General features: G+C 39.2%; 11 protein-coding genes across 11 annotated transcripts; 3 read left to right on the top strand and 8 right to left on the bottom strand.

Annotated features, from left to right (window-relative positions):
• Positions 1-224: 224 nt before the first annotated feature.
• On the top strand, positions 225-1,709 carry C5L36_0D05910 (uncharacterized protein; the record flags this gene model as incomplete). The annotated part of the gene is made up of 1 exon (XM_029467481.1): positions 225-1,709. The coding sequence occupies one exon, from the start codon at positions 225-227 to the stop codon at positions 1,707-1,709; it is 1,485 nt and encodes a 494-aa protein (XP_029323341.1).
• Positions 1,710-1,761: 52 nt separating this feature from the next.
• C5L36_0D05900 (uncharacterized protein) lies at positions 1,762-2,259 on the bottom strand (the record flags this gene model as incomplete). The annotated part of the gene is made up of 1 exon (XM_029467480.1): positions 1,762-2,259. One exon carries the CDS (start codon positions 2,257-2,259, stop codon positions 1,762-1,764), a length of 498 nt encoding a protein of 165 aa, XP_029323340.1.
• A 621-nt stretch (positions 2,260-2,880) lies between these two features.
• C5L36_0D05890 (uncharacterized protein) lies at positions 2,881-4,116 on the bottom strand (the record flags this gene model as incomplete). Its single annotated transcript, XM_029467479.1, has 1 exon — positions 2,881-4,116. One exon carries the CDS (start codon positions 4,114-4,116, stop codon positions 2,881-2,883), a length of 1,236 nt encoding a protein of 411 aa, XP_029323339.1.
• Positions 4,117-4,518: 402 nt separating this feature from the next.
• Positions 4,519-5,574, bottom strand: C5L36_0D05880 (uncharacterized protein; the record flags this gene model as incomplete). Its single annotated transcript, XM_029467478.1, has 1 exon — positions 4,519-5,574. The coding sequence occupies one exon, from the start codon at positions 5,572-5,574 to the stop codon at positions 4,519-4,521; it is 1,056 nt and encodes a 351-aa protein (XP_029323338.1).
• Positions 5,575-5,783: 209 nt separating this feature from the next.
• Positions 5,784-6,920, top strand: C5L36_0D05870 (uncharacterized protein; the record flags this gene model as incomplete). Its single annotated transcript, XM_029467477.1, has 1 exon — positions 5,784-6,920. The coding sequence occupies one exon, from the start codon at positions 5,784-5,786 to the stop codon at positions 6,918-6,920; it is 1,137 nt and encodes a 378-aa protein (XP_029323337.1).
• Positions 6,921-7,157: 237 nt separating this feature from the next.
• On the top strand, positions 7,158-11,450 carry C5L36_0D05860 (uncharacterized protein; the record flags this gene model as incomplete). Its single annotated transcript, XM_029467476.1, has 1 exon — positions 7,158-11,450. The coding sequence occupies one exon, from the start codon at positions 7,158-7,160 to the stop codon at positions 11,448-11,450; it is 4,293 nt and encodes a 1,430-aa protein (XP_029323336.1).
• Positions 11,451-11,887: 437 nt separating this feature from the next.
• C5L36_0D05850 (uncharacterized protein) lies at positions 11,888-12,448 on the bottom strand (the record flags this gene model as incomplete). The annotated part of the gene is made up of 1 exon (XM_029467475.1): positions 11,888-12,448. One exon carries the CDS (start codon positions 12,446-12,448, stop codon positions 11,888-11,890), a length of 561 nt encoding a protein of 186 aa, XP_029323335.1.
• Positions 12,449-12,986: 538 nt separating this feature from the next.
• C5L36_0D05840 (uncharacterized protein) lies at positions 12,987-15,911 on the bottom strand (the record flags this gene model as incomplete). Its single annotated transcript, XM_029467474.1, has 1 exon — positions 12,987-15,911. One exon carries the CDS (start codon positions 15,909-15,911, stop codon positions 12,987-12,989), a length of 2,925 nt encoding a protein of 974 aa, XP_029323334.1.
• Positions 15,912-17,885: 1,974 nt separating this feature from the next.
• C5L36_0D05830 (uncharacterized protein) lies at positions 17,886-18,815 on the bottom strand (the record flags this gene model as incomplete). Its single annotated transcript, XM_029467473.1, has 1 exon — positions 17,886-18,815. One exon carries the CDS (start codon positions 18,813-18,815, stop codon positions 17,886-17,888), a length of 930 nt encoding a protein of 309 aa, XP_029323333.1.
• A 325-nt stretch (positions 18,816-19,140) lies between these two features.
• Positions 19,141-20,157, bottom strand: C5L36_0D05820 (uncharacterized protein; the record flags this gene model as incomplete). Its single annotated transcript, XM_029467472.1, has 1 exon — positions 19,141-20,157. One exon carries the CDS (start codon positions 20,155-20,157, stop codon positions 19,141-19,143), a length of 1,017 nt encoding a protein of 338 aa, XP_029323332.1.
• A 686-nt stretch (positions 20,158-20,843) lies between these two features.
• On the bottom strand, positions 20,844-21,671 carry C5L36_0D05810 (uncharacterized protein; the record flags this gene model as incomplete). The annotated part of the gene is made up of 1 exon (XM_029467471.1): positions 20,844-21,671. One exon carries the CDS (start codon positions 21,669-21,671, stop codon positions 20,844-20,846), a length of 828 nt encoding a protein of 275 aa, XP_029323331.1.
• Between the last annotated feature and the right edge of the window lie 139 nt (positions 21,672-21,810).

Genomic DNA, 21,810 nt, shown 5'->3' with positions numbered 1-21,810 from the left:
CTAATCACTTGTATTATTCATTACTAATGCATGTACATGGAACTAAAATATGTGTTGCGTATATAACTCTGGCTATATCTGCAAAGAGGAATAAGTAAGCAATTGTCATTGTCATTTCCATTTCCATTCCCATTCCCATTCCCAGTGTAAGTACAGTCTTAGGGATTAGTACTGTGAAGACAAGAGAAGAAAAGATAGGTTATTCCTAACAAGAAACACCGACTATGGGCTACGATCCAACCAATATAGAGAATTCTAGCTCCGATAGTTCGGAGAACAATGTCGAAATGTACATGGGGAAACAAGGAGAACCTGAGAACGGAGATAAAGGAGAAGAGTCCTCCTTAATGAGAACAGTCTCCGAATACAATCCGGAGGCTGTTGAGACGGGGGAAGCATCTGTCCGTGCCTACGAAGAAAGTAAGGCACTGGAGGAAGGTAAGTTCTTACCACCACCTCCTCCGAAATATTCTATATTCAGTCCTGAGTTGCACACATTCAGGTTGCAGGTTTTGAAAAAACAGGTTGTTGTTATTCTCATATTCTGGGTGTTTATTTTAAGTGTATGGTCCATTTACTGGGGGTCAATGTACAAGAGAGAGACACGAACGGTGAATTTGAACATCTTAATTGGAGTGGAAGATGACCCCAATGCTCCCATCTCACAGGCTTTGGTGAATGCGTCCAAACAGGTGCCCAATAGTCCCACATGGCAGGTAAGGTCTGGTCTAACCACCGAGGAATACGTGCAGTTGGTCCATGACCAAGAATACTGGGGGGCCATTTATGTGACAAGTAACAACGTATCCAGTGACATTGTATCTGCCTTCAACAATGGCAAGAATGTCTCTACTGAGAACATGGTGCAGTCGTACTATGAAACGGCAAAGGACCCAACCACTTTACAAGGCGTGGTGGAGCCAATATTATATAGGTTTGAGAGCTATTTCCAGAGACAGTTACAACAAGTCACATATCCTCAGATCATCACCAACCTAAGCAATGAACAATTCAATAGTTTGAGATATACCAATATATTGACCGAGGTTCCCGTTATCACCTACATCGACGGGAGACCCATCCAGTCAGTTGCGATTGGTCCATTACAGGTGGGGTTGATTTATATGATTATTATAACTTTTTTCCAATTTATGTGGATGACCGGCATCAATGGAATGGTTGCCAAAAAAATCAGGCCAATGCAGTATATTGTGTTTCAGTTGTTTAACTCGCAGTTAATATTTTTGTTTATTTCCCTAGCCTTTACATGCCTAAACAGTGCCTTTCAAATAAAAATGAACGGAACTTGGAGTGGTGGATTCGGTGTGTTTTGGATGATATCCTTCTTGACAATGTCTGCAGTTGGTGGTGCCAACCATAACGTGGCACTAATACTAACGCCAATTCATGCTCCCTTGATTGGATTCTGGATGTTATTCTTTGTGATGATCAACATTTCTGCTACATTTGCACCAATCCCCCTCTGCCCAGAGTTTTTCAGGTTCACCTATGCAATGCCAATAAAAAATGGCTATGAATTGATGAAAATATGTTTGTACGATACATCGCATAGACATATGGGTAGATATTTCGGTATTCTAATTGCATGGATTGCTGCAAACAATTTATTGATGCCTCTATGTATCATGTTCTTTGCGTCCCGCATGAAGGCAAAGATGCTAAAGGCGGACAGAGAGAAAAACAATTGACGCCCTCAAATTCTATATAGACCACATACAGTATACCTTGTACATTATTTCATTATAAATCTCTTAATAGCTTATCAACATTGTCTGTGAACCGCGTGTCATTGATCACTATACTTTCGTTCTTGGAGACACGAGCCATCCCATTCTGTGGAATTGAAACAGTCCACACATCCCTGTAAAATGCCTTCAATGTCTCCAAGGTTTGTGATGTGTTCACCTGTCGCTGTCCTTGCTGGTTGTCTTTCTTTTCATTATTTGCAACAATCAGCACAAATAGCAACCCATTTAGCGATTGCAAAATATGAGCAGTATAGTTGCGTGTCTCCACTGTATGAACCCTATTGCGGGATGCAAGCTGGAGAGAGTCGTCAAACAAGTTGTCATTGTTTGGCGGTGCTAGTTTATGTGAGATACTTCGTAGCGAGTGTATCATCCCCAGCAAAAGCTTGGCTTCATCTGTGCTATTTCGTGTGTTGACTGTGTTTTCAACAAAGTCTCTGTGGTAGAGACACTCCGTGTGTCTGTCAAAGATCCAGAACGAAAGAGCCATTGGTTTCAGAAATACGCATGGTATTTATAACCAAACTTGTCTTCACCATGCAGTTGTTCGTAATATCCTTAATTATCGTTATATGGTGCGAGAAGATGCAATTTCTAAACACTGGAGGCTCAGCAAATGCTATTCGAAAGCATTGACCCTATTTGCTTTCCCACATTACTTGTTTTCACCATCGTCATCTTTGGTTTACACAGAACGTATAGAGCTCAATGTATAAGCAACTTGGTAGGATTTCAAGTCTAGCAATGGGGTTGCTGGCTGTGACTGCAGTTTTGGTGATGTTTCCTACAATTATTGCTTTGTCCGTAATGTTGTTCTTGTTGGCTGGAGCGGCGACGCTCATCAACTATTCCTTGAGACATCCACTTATCCCTGTATCCCTTTCCCCAACAGTATCCGTGATGGTGAGGATGTGGTTGGCGGCTATTGCCGATCGAATCCCTCCATCTATCGGTAGAGTGGAAGTTGTCCCGAACAAGGATTGATAGAATAAGCATACTTTAATATTCCTCAAACGGCATGAATGTCCAATTGCTATACTTTTAAATATATTGATGGTAGTTATACGTATATATATATATATAGGCACATATACAGGATATAATGATAATATTATAAATCTAGGAGATCGACAATGTTATTGTTATTTTTTGGAGGAGGAGGAGGATTTGAACGTTGTGTGCTATTGTTGTTATTGATGTTATTGCTGTAGTTGTAGTTGTTGTTCTTGTTATTTGGCATGGAAACATTAGAAACATTGGAGGTACTAGCAGTATTGGTTGCTGCTGCAGACGTATATGGCTTGTGTGCACTGACCTTAGCATCACTTAGAAGGGAGCCGAATAAGTCAACGGGTTTGGCTGGTGTAGATGCAATTGCAGGAGTAGTAGTTGGTGCAGGTGTCGCTGGTTGACCTGGAGTGACAAGCGATGCCAACAGATCAATGTTACCAGCATTGCCACCTGTATTGACAGTAGTGCTGGCTGGTACTGAAGGTGTTGGAGCGCTCTGGAAATCGTCAAACTCGTCGTCATCACCATCACCATCATCATCATTATCGAGAAGATTCGCATTGCCAACATTGTTAGTAGTTGAATCATCGGCTTTATTAGTATTTTGATTACCAAAGTTGGTATTATCATCCTCGTATTCATCAAAGGCAGCATGTGATGCTCCTCTATCGGCGGTCCTAGTACTACCAGCAGCACTTGTAGCTACCCTTTCTCCTTCTGGAGCAGTTCTCTGTCCAAAGACACCACCGTCACCAAAGACACGCCCCTCATATCCGCCATAGGTACTACTGCCACTGTAGCTGCCAGCACCAACAGAGGTGCTACTGACGCCTTCAAACTTCTTTGTGTTTTCCTTGGCTTTTCTTCTCTCTGCACGGATTCTGTTTTCATCGTTCAAGAGTGCAGCCACGTCACGGGCACGGTTTCTGACATTTATGCCTTGGTCAACGCCCTTGGAATCAATGTAGTGGAAAGACTTGAGCATAGAGACAAGTGCCACGTTTGCACGGGCATCATCAACAAACCTCTCAGATCCATGTTTGACCAAATACTCAAGAAGCTGTAATGCTTTATAGATTTGACGCCACTCATTGGCAGCCTTCTCTGTGAATCGGCGGAACAACATGTTGCAAATCTCCTCACGGTCTCTGTAGTTGAACGTCCCACGAGCAATGGTGGCCATCAAGGTAGACGATGCCCCCCATGGTTCGTTGTTGGTTGCCTCTCTCACACGGGCCTCGGTTTCGGAGAGATTGAGAACAGCATTTTGCGCCTTACGCACATACGACTTGACCTCCCAGAGCGAGAGGTTGTTCATAGTCTTGCTGAGATCCATAGCTGTGTACTGTATCAACTGGTTCAAATGGAGATGTTGTTAATTCCTTAGGTAGTTTTTGGTGTATGTAATTAATGGCTGGCCTCAAGTTTTCTCATCCTCTTGCAAGAACTACAGATTTGACTTTCAGTATGATGCTCGCGCGGTAGCACATTACCCGCATTAATTACTGCTTTACTATATAGCTATTACTATAAAGCCGGTTTTATATAATCAGTATAGAAGTTGTACTTTTCACTTGTACTTGTACTTGATTGGTCGGTCGGTTGGTTGATTGATTGGTTGGTTGGTTGATTGATTGGTCGGTTGGTTGATTGGTTGGTTGGTTGGTTGATTGGTTGTTTGTTTGGTTTTTCGTCTTCCCCCTCGTGTCGTTTACATTTCGGTCAGAGTTGTATCCTTTTAATAGACAGCAACGTAGTTGTTGATACGTCCTCTTTGTCCCTGTGCAATACATTCACAGACCCATGCTAGGTTCCGGATCTCTTGCTCACGGGAACGCACAAAGGCATAAACAGTGGATATGGTGAACTGTTGTGCAAACGCATCACGGTTCATGGACATCTCAATGGAGTAGAGTTTATCCTCTAAGGTAGAGCTTCCCTCACCGTCGTCATTATTGAATAAATCACTGTAAAGCCCAACACCATTGATTGCCAATTGTAGACTCTCTAAATTGTCGCTAGTGATCAATTGGTGTCTGATACTGTCGTTTGACGCCAACGAGCCAATGGTTGGCATCATTCTCTCCTTGTCGTCGATGCTCAACTCAGTGTCGAGGGAATTTAGGGCAATATTGATACTTCTCTTATCAGCTTCAAAATTGAGTAACTTACTCATAATTTCATCACTAGGATTTGGAAGCTCCTTCAGACAAAAATCGTAAAAGTCCTCCAGGTATGCCCGATAGAGCATGTTACGCACAATCTCAATGTTCAAGTCATCCAAGTCATCGATGGTTAACAAACATCCATGGAAATATTTGGCTAATGGTGTATCAATCAAGACACTCTCATATAAAGATGTTAGATCAGTAGCAATAGATAACGCTGGCAATGTATCAAACCATCCTAACGGGTGACATTTGCTTAAAATTTCGCCCTTGTCTCTATTATGGATGGTACCCGTGATAATCAATAAAACATTGTCAATCATATAACCGTATGTCATGAATTCAATAAATTTAGCCATTGTTCCACTACTCTGAGACTTCAAATAGTTGAAATCTTCAACGAGTTTCTTATTCAATTTCTTTTCAATGACAGAGGTCGTTAGAGTTTCGTTGATATCGCTTAAAACATCACTGTATTCAGTTGCTGATAGTTGAAGCTTGATATCGTCCAACGTATCACACTGGGTTAAGTTGGTGTATTGCGAAGCAGTAAGAAGGCTGTTCTTGTGGCCTCTCACCAACGCTTCCAAATACCCATTGTCAATGTTAAAGAAAAGCCCTTCCATGTTGTTTGCCGTGGTTGCCAAAAGAAGAGGAAGAAATACCTGTTATACCTTAAGAAACGAGTAAGCAGCCATTTTCTTCACAAAGAGAAATTTCGAGCATGATTTTAACCATTTCAATTTGATTTGATGTAACTAAGTGCAACTTTAACCTAAACCTGTCTGTTTTCCGCCACCTCGACGAGCTACGTACCAATCTATCACTGTCCTGCATGTCCTCGACACAGCTCTTGTTAGACACCATCCTTCCGGAACATTCTTCCTCTCAGGAATGGAATAGAAAGGCGCTAGAATTTTTAGATTCCTTCTTAAATTCAGAGAACACAACGTCTTTGCTCGAGACAACGGTGGCCACACCTGAAGACAGCAGTGTTGGGTTGGCAGAAACTATTGCTGAACTTTCCAATGATTCACGGATCCTAGATGGGAAAATAGTCTCTACTTTATCAACAGAAACTAATTTGTCTCTCTTGGTAAATTCATGCAACGTTTTCAATGATTCGGTTGCGAAGTTCAGTTCTTTGCTCGAGTCGACGAGAAAACAGGTCGAACTAATCGAAGAACACAGCACAATATCAACTGTTAATTTGAAAAAACTAAGCATACCTCAAACCCAAAACATTGCACCTTTATTATACAACTTCTCCGATATGGTCTTACTGCTTGAAATCCCGGCACTGACTAAGCTGTTGATAGCAAAATCACAATTTGCCGATTGTATACAACTTTCATCAATATCTAAGAATCTACAGATCCGGTACCACAAGCTTCCATTGGTGAACAGTATCCAAGAAAATACGTCGTTGCAAATCTCAGATATGGTCAAAAAACTATCGGGTCTATTGTTGTCAAACATCAAGCAATCTTCCATGATCAAGATACTATCGCATTTGAAAAAAGTGATACCCGATAACGACCACTTGAAATCGATCTTTCTCCATCTCCGTTTTGCATTTATCATGGACGAACTAGATACACTAACTCCATTATTAAATTCCAGGTTGTACGAGAAATACCTTAAAAGAGTGCTCGAGGTGTTTAGGGAGTTTTGTTTCCAAACTTTAATTACGTTCCACTCCTTTTTTGATTCGGATAGACAACTGATGCATTCATTTATCTCCTCATTGGCAACAAAGCTTTGCGGTATTATTACAGAAAATATAAAACACATCTCGGACCCGTCAACAAGAGACTCCTTGTTACTACAACTCATATACTGCTCCTCTTCTCTCTCTCGACTGGGCGGCGATTTCACCCAGACACTCCTGTGTATGCTCCCCCCAGCAGTGGACAAACAGACTCTCTTTACTATCATTCACAAGCAGAAGACCCTTACTAACAGGCTGTAGTGTTACACTTGGCTATCTCTGTAAATTACACCCGTCTCTATAGTTAGCAGTAATGAAAAAAAGGGCAGAGAGGAATGCATCACCTCTCACGTACATTTACATACATTTTCGTGATTGTCCCCAGCGGAGGAAAAAAAAAAAAAACTCGCCGCATCGATTCCTGTTTTTCTTCTATACATACAATGTGTAACGTTATACCTCTCTTTCTTTCAATTGAGTAGCATCAAAATTCACAGAATGGCCGGGGTACAGCCAGGAACACCAGCCAAGGTAGAGGACATGTCTTCATACGTCCCTACCATCAACATTGACTTGAAGAAATCTACGCAGAATGCTGCAGCTAAGGAACAAGCTGGGAAACCAGAGTCAGAAACTCTAAATGTGAATGATGATAATGCATCGGTGAGGTCCAATGGATCTTCCACGTCGTCGTATATCCACGATAATGAATTTATTGCACCTAAAGACTATTCGATGTCTTTTCCATGGAAAAAAATTGGTGCCTTTATTGAAGACTCTTCCAATTTGACACCCGAGGAATTACACGAGTTTTCAAGTGATGACAGTGACAACAAATTGGTCACATATATATATGAGAAATACTATGCAGATTTGTATTGGAACATGGCGTTGGTTGTGGGCTGCTGTTTTGCCTCTTGGATGTTTTCATATTACGGATTCGGATTGTTATCATTTTTGTTTGTTTCCTTATTCACTTTTGCAGCCTATCGTACTGAATTTAGAAGATTCAATACTAACATCAGAGATGATATGCAAAGAATTCAATCAAAGGAGAATTTGGAGAAGAAATTGGAATCGATGGATTGGTTGAACAGTTTCTTAGCTAAGTTTTGGGTTATTTACATGCCTGCATTGTCTGATTTAGTGATCTCTAATACTAATCTCATCCTCAAAGATGTTCAACCACCTCCACCAATCATAAAGTTGTCCTTGGATGAGTTTACCTTAGGTACGAAGGCACCCAAAATTGATTCCATTCGTTCATTCACTAAACTAGGTAAGGATTTATACCAAATGGATTGGAAATTCAATTTCACGCCAAATGATATAAGTGATATGACCCAAAATGAATTGAAAAATAAGATTGATCCAAAAATTTCTCTTGGTATTAGAATAGGTAAAGGATTGGTGAGTGCCTCTTTACCTGTTTTAGTCGAGAATATGTCATTTGTTGGTAACATGAGGATCAAAATTAAATTAGGTGATATCTTTCCACATATTGATGTTGTATCAATTTGCTTTCTTGAACCACCATCTATTGATTACGCTTTAAAACCTGTTGGTGGTAACACCTTGGGTATTGATGTTATGTCAGTTATTCCGGGATTATCATCATTTGTTAAAAGCTTGATCAATTCCAACTTGGCGCCAATTATGTATTACCCAAATACAATTGACGTGAAGCCTACTGAAATTTTACAACCCCCTTCTGCAATTGGGGTATTAGATGTTAAGATTAGAGGAGTTGAGTATTCTTCAAATGAGAAAATTAATCCTTATGTTGAATATTCAATATCAAGTAACAGTTTGAAGAAATATCAGACCGATATCAAATCTAATACTACAGTTCCTGTTTTCAATGAATGGGAGCATATTCTAATTAACGACATGAACCAAAATATAAATTTCCAATTGTTCACGGTATTAAAAAACGGAGACTCCAAATTACTAGGTGAGTCTAAGTTTGAGTTACAAGATTTACTTCAAGACTCGGTTCTGGAAATGAATGTTGAAAAGCTTACCAAAAATAACAAAAATGTCGGAAAAATTGTGTATGATTTGAAATGGTATCCTGTTATTGATATTGTCAACTCTGAAGCCGCTGAAAGTTCCGAAATTGGCATCATCAACTTGAATATTTTATCAGCGCTTGGTTTAGACACTTCGTCATCGATGATAGGTAAGCTATCTACATTTGTTGAGGTCTACATTGATGATCTACTGATTGAAAAATCCAGAATTGTCAAAGGTAATAATCAACCAGAGTATAATTTCCAATTTGAGGACCTAATTTACCATCGTTCAACTTCGGTTTTGAAGATTCTGATCAAAGACATATCTTCATTCAACGAAACTGTTATTGCGGAATACCAATCGAAAGTTTTAGATGTCACTTTAATAAATAGTGAAAATATTGATGAGGTTAATCAAAACCAAGTTGTGAAACCGTTCACCAAGGGCAAGGGTAAATTGAATTTTTCGGCTTTATGGAAGCCTCTGGGGTCAATATCTGAGAATGATGATGATGCAGAAAATGACGTTTCATTTACTCCACCAATTGGTATTTTCAAAATTGATATTGATTCTTGCGAGAACTTGGATAAGATGGATTCCTTGTCAAATATGAACCCATTTATTCAGATTATAAGCGGAGGTAAAGTTAAGGCAAGGACAGAAGCTATCGACAGAACTCTAAACCCTGTTTTCAAGGAAGATTTCTATATTTCAGTTTTATCGAAAAATCAAAAAATTAGACTAAATTGTATGGATGCTGAACCTAAGGGTAAAGAAGATAGATTAATTGGTCAATTGATCCTCAATACCAGGTCATTTTTTGATGATCCGGATTTCCATAATAAAGAGGTCTCTATTTCTAAAGAGTTATTGAGAAATGGTAAAGTTACTGGTAAGATTAATTTCAAATTACACTTTTATCCATTAATGGAAGTTTTCTCTCACAACGAGATCAAACAAATCCAGATGTTACAACAAGAAGAAAGCGAAAAATCCGAAGATTTGGATGAGTTAGAAGAGCAAGCCAGGTTTTTGGAAGATTATAAGAAACATCCAGACGATTATGAATGGGTTGATGATGACGATAATGGGGCCAAACAAATTCTGGAGGCTAATAAAAATAAGGTAATCATGTCATTAGATGAAGTCGTAAAGTATAACAGTGGTGTTCTGGGTATCAATGTCCTTTCGGGCACGTTGCATGAGAAACATTGTTTTGTGCAGTTTTTCATCGACGACCATTCATATCCAGATTTTACAACTAGAGGTTCCAGACATGGTAGAATTTCATCTTGTTCAGGGGACTGTTTTATTCGTGACTTGAAACATTCTATTTTGAATATTAGAATTACGAAGAGGGAAAATCCAAAGTACAGGGATGACATTATCTATGAAACTGTTGATTCATTCAATGTTTTAGAGCTATTAAAATCAGGATTTGACGAGTCCGTTGAGCTCGACTTAAATGGCAATAAGTTAGATATCATTTTTGAATTTGTTCCTGCAATCACTGACGATGCATTAAACGTCTTTGAGAGTGTCGAAGATACTGGTTTGCTAACGGTAGGTTTACTACGAGCAAATGGATTGCTCTCAGCTGACAGAAATGGTTATTCTGATCCATACGTTGAAGGTTATATCAACCAGAAACACCTATTTAAGTCTAAAACTATTAAAAAGACTCTTAATCCTGAATGGAATGAGGTTTTCAAAGTGCCGATTAAATCAAAAACTAGACAATCTTTAACATTATTTGTGTGGGATTGGGATTTAGCTGGTGATAATGATCCATTAGGAAATGTTACTATCCCTCTCAAAAACCTGCCGGCTAACGAAGATGTCTTCCAATCCTTCAAATTGAATACGCAAGGTGCAGTTGAATTGAGGTTGAACTTCCAACCAGGTTATTTGAAACCCAACTCAATATCTTTATTGACTTCTGTGAAAAATGATGACGGACAAAATATACCGGGCTTGCAATCAGTGAATAACTTAGTTTCAACCACAGGTGCAATAGGTAAAATGGGTACCGATGCTGTCGGTGGTCTGGCAGGTAGTGGACTAAATAAGCTAAAGAGCGTTTCCAACATTAGAAATGGAGGATCTACTTCTAGCTCTAACGGTGATGCAGAAACCGTAAATTCCAGGAAGGGATTTACTCCACATTTGCCACATTTGAGAGCTCCATTTTCACATAAAAAAAAACCATCGTATGAGTATCAAGATTCAAGAATGAGCAAAGATTTTGCTTCATCAGTAAGGAAATCACAAGAATTCCCAGCCGGGGATGTCAACAACACACCTCCCCAACTAAGGATTCCTTCATCTCCAGGTAACATCGATAATGGTAATTATCTGAAAGGAAGAACATCGATGGATGTGGTTAGTGTCAACACTGCAGCATTTCAAGGTTCTGCGGCCATTGCAGGGCGCCTGACTATTCTAGATTTTGAATCTAAACGGCTAAGTAAGGTTAATTACAGCGTTAAGGTTATGATTAGATCAAATAATGGCAGCGAGAAGAATGTTTACAAAACAAAGAAGATGAAATGCGAAGGTGATGCAGTTAAATGGCATGAAAATGCTATTTTCAAATGTGTCCCTAGTACAACTATGATTTTCCAGCTGAGAGAAAATCACGCCTTTGGAAAGACCGAGGAGCTAGCACAAGGCGAAATCCTACTAGAACAAGTCGCTGGTGTGAAGGATGATATCAGAATTACATTAAGAGGTAAGGTTGAAGGCTATTTGAACGTTAACTTCAATTACGCTTGATTGTTCAGTTTTTTATTTTTCTCCAAACTTCTATATTTTTTCAAGTCATAGTGCTTTCATATTGCATTTTGTTTACTGTGTAGTGCTACATATAGTGTTACTTATAGTGTTACTTATAGTGAAGCATTAAGTATTTCAAGCGTTCATGGATACAAATTGAAATCTATAAAATGTTGAGCATCGAGAGCCGCACAGAAGAAGTAAAAAGGAAGATCACCGGTGAAAGAATAGAATAGCGAAGAGGAAACAGTGAAGTGAAGTGGAAGGAAATAGATTAAAACATAATTAGGTGAAACCAAACAAACAAAAAACGAAAAAAAAACGAAGCTGATAAAATATGTCCAATGGTTTAGTTTGCATTCCATTATTTTTTTTTTTCAGATCTTTCTTGTATAGTAAAGATAACAAGGGTATGTCGATATAAGGATTAGGTACATTCATTTAGGAGATTTTGGTCTTGTTGTTGAGCTCTTCACTCTGCTTCTCAACTTGCGCTTCTTACCATCTATAACGACCCACTTGAATGCCTTAGGTGCTACCTTCCCCCCCGGAGGAGCACATTTAGTAGCTATTGGCGTGGTGACAAGTAGGGAATCAGTGGAAGGTAAGGTCTTCTCGTTGACAGCAAACTGGTCGTCCATGTTGGTCTCATCTAACGCATGAGAAGGAATATATAGATGCGGATGATGACTGTTTTGATGATCTCCATTTCCATGCGACTGTGCTCTCGAGGCATGGTTGGATTCGCTGGAATCACCGTCATTGTCCAGTTCGTTCAGTAGCTCCATCTCGTAGGTCGATCTTATTGATTCACACGAGGACCGTTGCGTGATATAGATTGGATTGTCCAACTTCTCTTCTTGTACTATTTCGCTATTTTGCATTTGGTCACCATGCACTTTAATTGAAATTGGCCTAGGGTCATGCTTCCGTGCTATTTTACCATCGACCAGCACGTTGTCTGGATGCTTGTTGTATATATAGTTGTGCAAAGCCATGCTTGTTGAGCTGGTTGGATATGCTTTTATCAAATGGACAAAGAAAATCCCATAGAAGGAAAGGAAGGATAGGGAAAAAAACAAAGCTACAAGATAAAAAGCTAAATATATGCTGACTCTCCTCCCCACTTACTAGATAGAACTCTAGAATGGCAATGTAGCCGTTTTATTGTCATCGTCTCTAATCACGTACCACAATTTGCTGCAAAGAATATTTGCCTAATTGGGTAATCTCGCTTTGGCAGAAACATGCAGATTCATTGTCTCCTTCCATGAAAAATCACACCACATAAATATGGCCGCCCCTGCCCTCTCCCCCCCCTTCCTCTAGCGATGCCTTCAAATAGATGGGTTGTTGAAATAAGATCTTCGCGTCGTCGTATCAAATCGCCTTTTTTTCCTATACAAATACAAATAGTAATACAATAAATAAACAAGCAGACCAACTCGGTAGGTGTGTTATTAAAAAAAAAAACATTATTCCAATAACAGCATTCTAAAAAATACAAACACAGACAAGCTCCTGAACTTGTAAGACTCAGTCCACTACCAAGATATCCTCCTCATTCTCGTACGGTTCGTCTCCCAGCTCTTTTGCACTGCTGCTGGATCCCGATCCCGTCATTTTCTCTGCGAGAGCACTGTAGTTGGCCTTCGGAGAATCGGCACCTTCCTCAACGTGACGATTGTTGGAGACGGCAGTCGCCGATACAGCTTCCCGCTGCCCCCTAGTCTCGCCTCGCTGATGGTAAAGCCCCCGTTGGAGGTGGTGATGGTGGTATCTCATTGGATTCCCCTTATGTCCCGTCAATTTGGTGTCGTTCAAATCCAGAATACTGTTGGACAATAACTTGGCTCGCATTTTCAGTGAATGTCCACTCTTAAACCTGCCCTTTTTATTTCGATGTTCTTCCACATTGTAGTATTTCTCAATGATGCGGCGTAACGAGTATATAGGACTCGAAAATATCTTGTAGTATAATGGATCAATCAATTTGTTGGTATGACAAAAGCAATGAAATGATGAATGCTTTGGACAATGTAATCCATTTCTGATAAACCCAATCTCAAATTTCTTGAGCTCTTGCGCAGAGATGTCGAAGGTATCGTCATCATCATCGTCGTCATCATTCTCGTCCTCATCGGTGCTTGTATAACCATCGTTATCTTCATTAAATTCACTTTCATCAACTTCACTTATCTGTGACATAGAAAGCTGCATTTTCGTTCTTTTATTTTGGTTTAACATTCTCTCATTACCATTGATTAAATGTAGATCATCATATAAAAATCCATCCTCTCCTAAATTCAAGTTGCCATTGTTGTCAATCTCTAAATAATCTTGATTTGTGTCACTGTCGGTCTTTCTTTCAGCTATCACATTGTTTGATTTCAAGTTCATTACTGATGGAGTGAATTTCTTCAAATGTCTCCTTGGGGTAAATTTACTCGTTTCACTAGCAATAGCCTCATTATCCCCAGTGTTCTTACTCTCATCTATAACACTTCGATTGGCACACCTAGATATCATGAAATCCATTTTGTATGATACATTTAAAGAGTTATTGGACGAAAAATATTTCCGATTTCTCGGTAAACTTCTCTTTGGAGCAGTTTTTACCGTAAATTGGGGCTGCAGTAAATCCGACATCTGAATCATATCAGATTCATAATCGTCCAATTCGTCATCCCCGTCTCCACTTTCTTCAAACGAGGACGTGCACCCAAAATCGAGTCTTTTTGTTTCACCCTGTTCGTAGTCTGTGGAATAGCAGACTGACTGATTGAACGATGCATTATCCATATTATCCAAGTCATCTTGGTACTCACCATCCCTGGTATCTTCCTCAAAGTCTTGATAAATATCAATAGGTTCATTTAGGTCCTTCGTAAAATTACCAAAAGTGCCAAACTTGAAACTGCCAGCAGTGCCCGGTCTTATGGGCATAGCAGATGCAGATTTCATCACAGTCTTCAGGTTTTTCCTGGCTTTCTCAATGTTCACAGCATCCGAATAGTCTAGATTGTCAATCGTTTTACTGGAATTATTACTTGAATTACTAGTTATTAGATTATTGAATAGGGTTGAAAAATTTGAATCTGATATCTTTTTGTGCACAGAGTTCATATCCTTAGTTGAATTAGCATTAAGTTGTGAAGAAAATCCAATAAACGAAAGCAGTTTCTCATATTGCAGCTTCAATGATCTAATCTCAAATTCATATTTCATCATTTCCTTTTCGTACTTCTCCTTTTGAGATTTTAATTCTACGTTTCTGATAGCTTTGTTCAAACTATTATTTCGCAAACTTGCTATTCTAGAATTTGCAGAAGAGCTAGTTGACGTCCGGGAACTTATGCGTGTCTTCTTAATCCTTAGTGGTATCTGATTATTTATATTGATGCTGTTATCTTTAGCGTGTGTATCTATTATATCGGAATATGGTGTTTCATTGCAGGAAATGGAGTCTATAGTTGGAGTTGCAGGATCTTCTTCATCTGTTAAGTTCAATCCATCTATTTTATTGCGACGGTCATCGTTGTAGTCACTTGTACCAGAGTGTTCGTCTCTTAGAATGATTAAGTCCCTCACCAAATCATCATAGTCTAACTTTAAGATTTCGTGTTTGTTGTTAATTTCCAAATATCGTTCTCGCATCATCTCTAACTCATCCATGATCATCAGTTTGGATTGAACTTCCAGCTCATTTTCTTTGGTTAAGACACTAACTTTCTTCTTGAGTTTGCTTATTTCTGCTTGTAGTTCATGGATTTGAACAAATGTTTCTTCGATAACACTGTCATTAGTCATAGTGGGGGTTCCTAGAGTTTCATTTAGTTGTGATTGTTTTAAATTGAATATTTGTAATTCTAAATTTGTTTTGACATCAAGCCATGAATTAAAATCCTTTTCGTTAATTTCACGCTCAACTTTGATTTCACTTATCAGTCGATTATTACAATGCATTAGTTCATTTATTTTGAGCACTTTTAGATCTAGTAAATGATTTTTACTCTCCAGTTGATCCTGTAATGCTTCAATTTCTAGAATAAGGTCTCTATTCATAATAGTTAAGTCTTCGATTTCTTGTGTTGTTTGATAGTGCTCGCATCTTCCATGATCCTGACTGAAGCCGGCTTCCTCTGCACTGTCATTGTGTTCAAAGAAACTTGAGATAGATTCATCACAATTGGATGCCGAAGTGTCAATCAAATCAGCTAAAGGCAGTATATTGAGTGGTGACTTTATTGGAGACATTGAATCCAGGTGTGATTTTGCCGGGCTTATTCTAAAAGCTTTCGGTTGGTCATATGGTGGATTCATAAGGTTAGCTTTCTTGGTTGTTTTTGTGTTGATGTTAGCACTCGAGATCTGTTTAAAATTCGAGGAGCCCCTGGACTGTAAATTCAGCTTTGGATCATCAATCGAGATATCTGACAATATCTTTGATCCCTTACTCATAAGAAAAATTGTGGATTATTATTGCAGAACCGCAAGACAATTGATGAAAATACCCAAGGCACTAATACCTCCAAATTAAATATATTATGTAGTGTCTGCGACGTTGGGGTTTATGAAATAACCAATTGGAGAAAAGAAGACTAATAGAAAAAGGTAGACGATGACAAGACGTGTCTCTAAAATAATAATTACCAGTAAAAGCAATGGATCCACAACAGAGAGCTTAGTAGAATCTGCTTGAAAGCTTCAAAATGAACTCATGCATTTACTTGCCCAACCAATTCATGCTATATTTTACAAGTTTGTATTTTCTTTTAGGGGGTTCCAAAAAGGGTAATTCTCAACTGTGTTTACTTTTTTCTGTATTGGGAAAAGATGCAATGCTCCTCTTAACTTTTTCCCTACATTTTTTTTTCCTGACAGAGACCTCGGTCGCATAGCTTGCGCGGAAAATTATTCAAAGTACCAATAGAGCGAAACTTTAGGAAAGCAATAGCATAATGCCAAATAATGCCCAAAGAGCATGGTACAGTTGAAAGAAGCATACTAAGTATCAAATGTAGTGTGGACGTGAATAGAAGAAAGTTTGTCTATCTAGTGTAAACAAAGCCGAGTCTAATATAGTTTTTTTTTTTTTTTCAGACAAAGAGCATAATAAAGAAGTCCAAGGTGACAAGCACGGAATGCAAGGTTTTCTTGTGAGAATAAACTTTAGAAAGAGAATAGCCTCCAATCTAAGTTCAGTTGAATAGTAGCGTATATCAGAAGTATATAGATTGCACAGGATAATTATTGTGCCCTATACTTGTACTGAGTGTAGCTCAATCTTAAACTTTGAATATTTACTGGAAGCTGTACTATGAGGTCAAAAAATGAATTGGTTGCCTCTAGTAGAAAACAGCACACATAGGAGTCGTTTCATGGTTTGATAAAAACAGTTGTATCAACACAGCTCGCCAGATCATAGGTATATTTTGCCTCCATTGCTTTCTAGTTACGGTGTTTTTATGCCATAGAACTGTAATGCTTGTTTTAGGGTCACTGTTGATTCACTTTAAAAGACTCGTAATACTGTAACCTACTAGGTTTTAGAAGACATGATTAAAGTCGTCTTAGCCGGGCAGGCATTAATAATTTAAGAGCGTTACACAGGGATAGTAAAGCAAAAAAAATGTATTTAACTTTTGCACACAGTTTTAAATAAAGATTTTTAACTCATTTATTATGTCATAGAGCTGAAGTAATGATACTAAGGTTATTCTTTTGCAAAATGCAGTATTTTTCTGAGAGGGAAAGGGTACAAAAATTCGATTGAATCGGTAGCATTTTTTACAATTTGGTTGTTACTCTGATCAACCGATACACACCAAAGTAACTTGTTACTTCAAGTTGAGCATAGCGTATACATGAGATATATGCATCCACTCTTTGAATACATTACTTTACTTTAGGAGAATGCTATACTGTATCAATAAAATAATTACTTGTAATGTCACAATTCTTTGACTTGGCAAGTTATTACTTACTTGCACATTGAAGCAAACGAAAAAGTCTCAATTGAACTACAGTTGATGAAAATAAATGCATTTTAGCTGATATATGCTACATGAGGTTTCAAGTATCAAAAAAAAAAAAAAATTTAGAACAAAATATTTTGGCAATGGATACACAAAATTGGGCATGGTTGTAAACTTAAAGAACATCTCATTACTAGAGAAGCGAACAATGTTGGTTTGAACTTTGAAAAGTCATTTTTTAAAGTTGAAACGGGATTGAATTAAGGAATTACTCTTACATATATGGTTTATACACACATGGTCATATTCAAATTAGCCTAACCGTAGAATATGAATCTCTTATTATAGATGGTCAAGGCAAAGAAAAGTGCATCGGTGGTATTTCTTTGTACAACAATACATCCATCGGGTTTCTCATAATCCTAAATCAGATGCACAGAGAACCCATAGCTGAGTATTAGCTTTGAATTTTTTGAAGATGATATATATCAATCCTAGGAGTATGTGCTCCATATAAAAGTACATTATCGCCTTCTTTTGTGCTAGAGGCAACAGTCCAAGACCAGAGGTGTGCTGCTTCGCCGTCATTGAGGCCTTGCTCCCAAACAGCCAATGTATCTTCATTACGTCGCGTAGCCGCAAGGTACACATCCTTCACATTTTGGTTGAATCCCTCTCTTACGACCCGAAGAAGATTGGGAATAATACTACTATCGTAGGTCACATCTGCTGCAACAATTGTTTGTACACTGCTAGGAAGTTCGTCTTCACCCCAAAATAGCCGCCTAATTTCAAAATTGTTTTCATCATGATTTATACCGTTAAGTATGAGATTCTCCTTCACCGTTTCAAGCAATTGAGAATCTCCATCGGTGACAAACATTTTCCCATAGTTTTTCACATGTTGGTCTTTCAACAAACTAGCACTGACCAACCCTGTGCCACAACCCAACTCAAGTAGATCACCAGTTAAGATTTTATTCACGCAAAAGTACTGCGCTAGAAAGATGGAAGCTTCCCAGGTCCGTAGTCCAGTCGTTCCCAATCCGGAAATGATGTTAGGAGATTCTCGGATCCTAATTTCGAAATCATGTGTTAAAGTGTAGATAATTATATCCGTATCTGTTGGCTTGAGTGGTTGTGAATTTAGCCATTCCATGAGGTACTCGTAGTAGTCCTCGTTTATTTCAACTTCTGAGGTTTCCAAAAAACTTATGAGTTTCTTCAAAACACACATGCTATAATATTGGTTGGTTTTCGAAATTTCAATTAAAGTTTTCAAGATATCATCTTGTTCAGCTTGAGTTGAACACTCCAGACCTGGAGTACTGAGTGCATTCAAGACGACTCTTTTCTTAATGGCAACTTTGAAATCGGATAGTGTCATATATTACTGAGAACCTGTACACTCATCTTAAAAGGGTACGTTTCAGCTAATCTCTACTTCCTGCAACAAAGATTCAACACCTGACCAATGCCGCAAAAAGTGCGAGCAGCTGGACCATAATTTTACTTCATGATGCGCTATTTTATCGTTGAAACAACTGTGAAATTTGAAGGTGAGTAGCACACCAAACACAGGTAACACATATTCCATGCATACCTGGTAGTATATAAGAAAATGTTCAAGTTTGCTTGCTTGTACTTAATTTTTTCATTTTTACACGCATATAAACAAATCACTATAGATCCAATTAACTAGAGCATGAGTATTAGTTAGTTAAGGTTCCCCAAGCTCTAACTCTTTTAACACCACCGTCGGGAATCATGATCAACTTGATATGTGTGTAGGACTTATCATTGGTGACTGTGTAATCATGCTCGAGATCGCCACTTGTCTTAGACTTGTCAACTATCGTTTCCCATTTGGAATCATCGACCAGAGGATCAACATCGGAATCGATTGCTTCAACTTTGACATACTGAGGAAAGTTCCCCCTGAAATGTGCAGTATCGACAGTAACTTTCTTGATGTTAGTTTTATGTCCCAATCTGATTATCGCCCAATCAATATGATTTTCTCCTCTAGACCGTTTGGTTTCCCAGCCGTCGGACATATCGTGGCCTCTTCCCGGGAGGAGTAGATTGTCAGCAGAGCCAAAATGCTGGTCGGAGACAGCAATACACACACCACCTTGGATTGCACTAGCAGTGTCCAACTGAATGGACAAATCTTGTGGAATGATTGGAACAACTTTACCGTATAGTCTGAACCTCGCAATACCACCATCTGGATACATGTTCAACTTCACATGAGTGTATGTCTTTTCAGTAATCTGGTCCCTTACAAAGAAATGTTTCTGAGATGGACCGCATTCAAATTTGGGTATTATAGTCTCCCATTCGGCGTTTCTGTAATCTGAATCGGAGCTCACATTGGCAGCCTCAACGGAAATGAAAGGAGCATGGTTACCATTGAAGAACGCAGTGTCAACTTCACAACCGACCAATTGAGCAGATGATACCCCCATTTGAAAGATCACCCAGTCGCATTCTTCAGTATTGTGTCTTCTCGTTTCCCAACCATCATACCAGGCACCGGAATAGACAAACCTCGTAGCATCTCTGATTGGTTCCTTTGGCTTGATGAGGTTTTCAGCTGCAGCAAACCATTCGTCAGAAAACGCAAGCACTTTCCCACCGAGTTTTTCTCCAACAATATCGGTGTACTTTTGTACAACGTTGGCCTTGAAATATTCTCCGTCCACCTGTTTTGCTGATACACTCATTTCTTTGCAATATTTATATATATATATAGATACTAATAGATAAATAGATGTATCTATGGGAATATGTGTATATATTTCTTGCTATCCCAAACAAACACAAAGCTCTATTACCCACACGGGTCCTTTTCCCACTGCAACAGTGGTCGTGTCTACAGGGAGAAATGGGGGGAACTGTATTGCCTTATATAGTGTGTCTCCAAAATTACCGCGTACGATAAGAGTTGCTTGTTTCGGAAGGCGCCGAACTGATTTTCATGTGTTTCGTGAGTTGTCTTCCTCTTTCTTCTGTTGCCGCTTCCTTTCTTGCCAAACGGCCCGTTTATTTCCTCGGTGCGGTTTTCTCATGTGGCGTATAGGAGCTGGCGCACGTGACCTGCAGGACATTGATAAACCCATGTTCGATATTAGGTATATTAGTAAATGTAAATGTACATAGACACATATGCCGCACGGATTGCTCAATGTCAATTGGTATATGCTAAAGGGTTTCAGAGGTTTCAGGAACATGGTCATTTTGGTATGAAAGAGAAGCTGTCTATCCCTTCAGGGGCCTCACCTCAAGGGGTCTCTTGCATTTCGTGACCATATCATAATACATAGTATGTTTATATATCTATATGTATATATATATATATATATATATATGATATAACATCCTGATAACTCACCCATTGCCACAATAATACCTATTCAAGGATGAAGGAAAACTTTGTGACGCTATCCAATGCCACGTTTCTCTCGACATACACAACATGGCCATCGTCATGGACGAGAATCACTGTCTGTGTGCGTGTGCCGTAAGTTTGTTTGTCCTGAGGTGGGGGGTCCATTAGGTCATTGACCAGTCTTGGCACAAACACCGTTTCTCGTATTGTAAGGTCCATGTGTTTGCTCATACCTTCACCCTCGTGTATTTCGGGGTTTCGATCACTCATAACGGAAAATACACTGGCAATCAGGTCCTCTTCAGAGAATTTCCTCCCCGCCGTGGTTTCCTCCATCATTTTCATGCCATGAAGAACTTTGGGCCATGGTGCATCAATCAATGAATTGGACAGACCGAAAACTGCAGCCCCACCAAGTCGATCGTTGAATACCATGTCCACCCCGTGCCTTCTATTACTCATGGTGTATATTTCCCCGGTTTTTAACTCTCCAAACACTAGGCTGAACCCATCCATGTCTCGAAAGTCATTGCATCTTCTCCGTATGTCCTTGACCCACAACAAAGGAGAAAGCTCACTCCTAAGGAAGTCTGCCGTAATCTTCCCCCTCGAAATCACCCCAGCTTCAGTCTTGCCCGACTTCTCTCGAACATTGAGAAGTATAGCAATCCTCCCTTTGCTGGATATCCCTATCCATGTTCCATGCTCCCTCCGGGCCATATCTACCGGCATCAACACCTGATCTAGCCATTGGGCCGGCACCGTTGGACGCTCAAAATACTCGTCTCGATTAGAACCAACAACTAGCTTATACCCAGGCACGTCTCTGGTACATAAGAGAATACACATGATCTTGTCAATCAATCCATTCCACTTTTTTCACTTGGACTTTTGTGTTTGGTGTGGCATCAAATCAATCTCAGCCACCTCCAAATCTCTCCACGGCCTCAGAGGAGGAAAAAATGCGTTTAAGGAAACCGCTGAACCG

This window comes from Pichia kudriavzevii, chromosome 4 (assembly GCF_003054445.1).
Source record: "Pichia kudriavzevii chromosome 4, complete sequence".
Classification (NCBI taxonomy): Eukaryota; Fungi; Ascomycota; class Pichiomycetes; order Pichiales; family Pichiaceae; genus Pichia; species Pichia kudriavzevii.
Note: the sequence above shows the minus strand (reverse complement) of the source record. Positions and strands in the feature narration are given on the sequence as shown.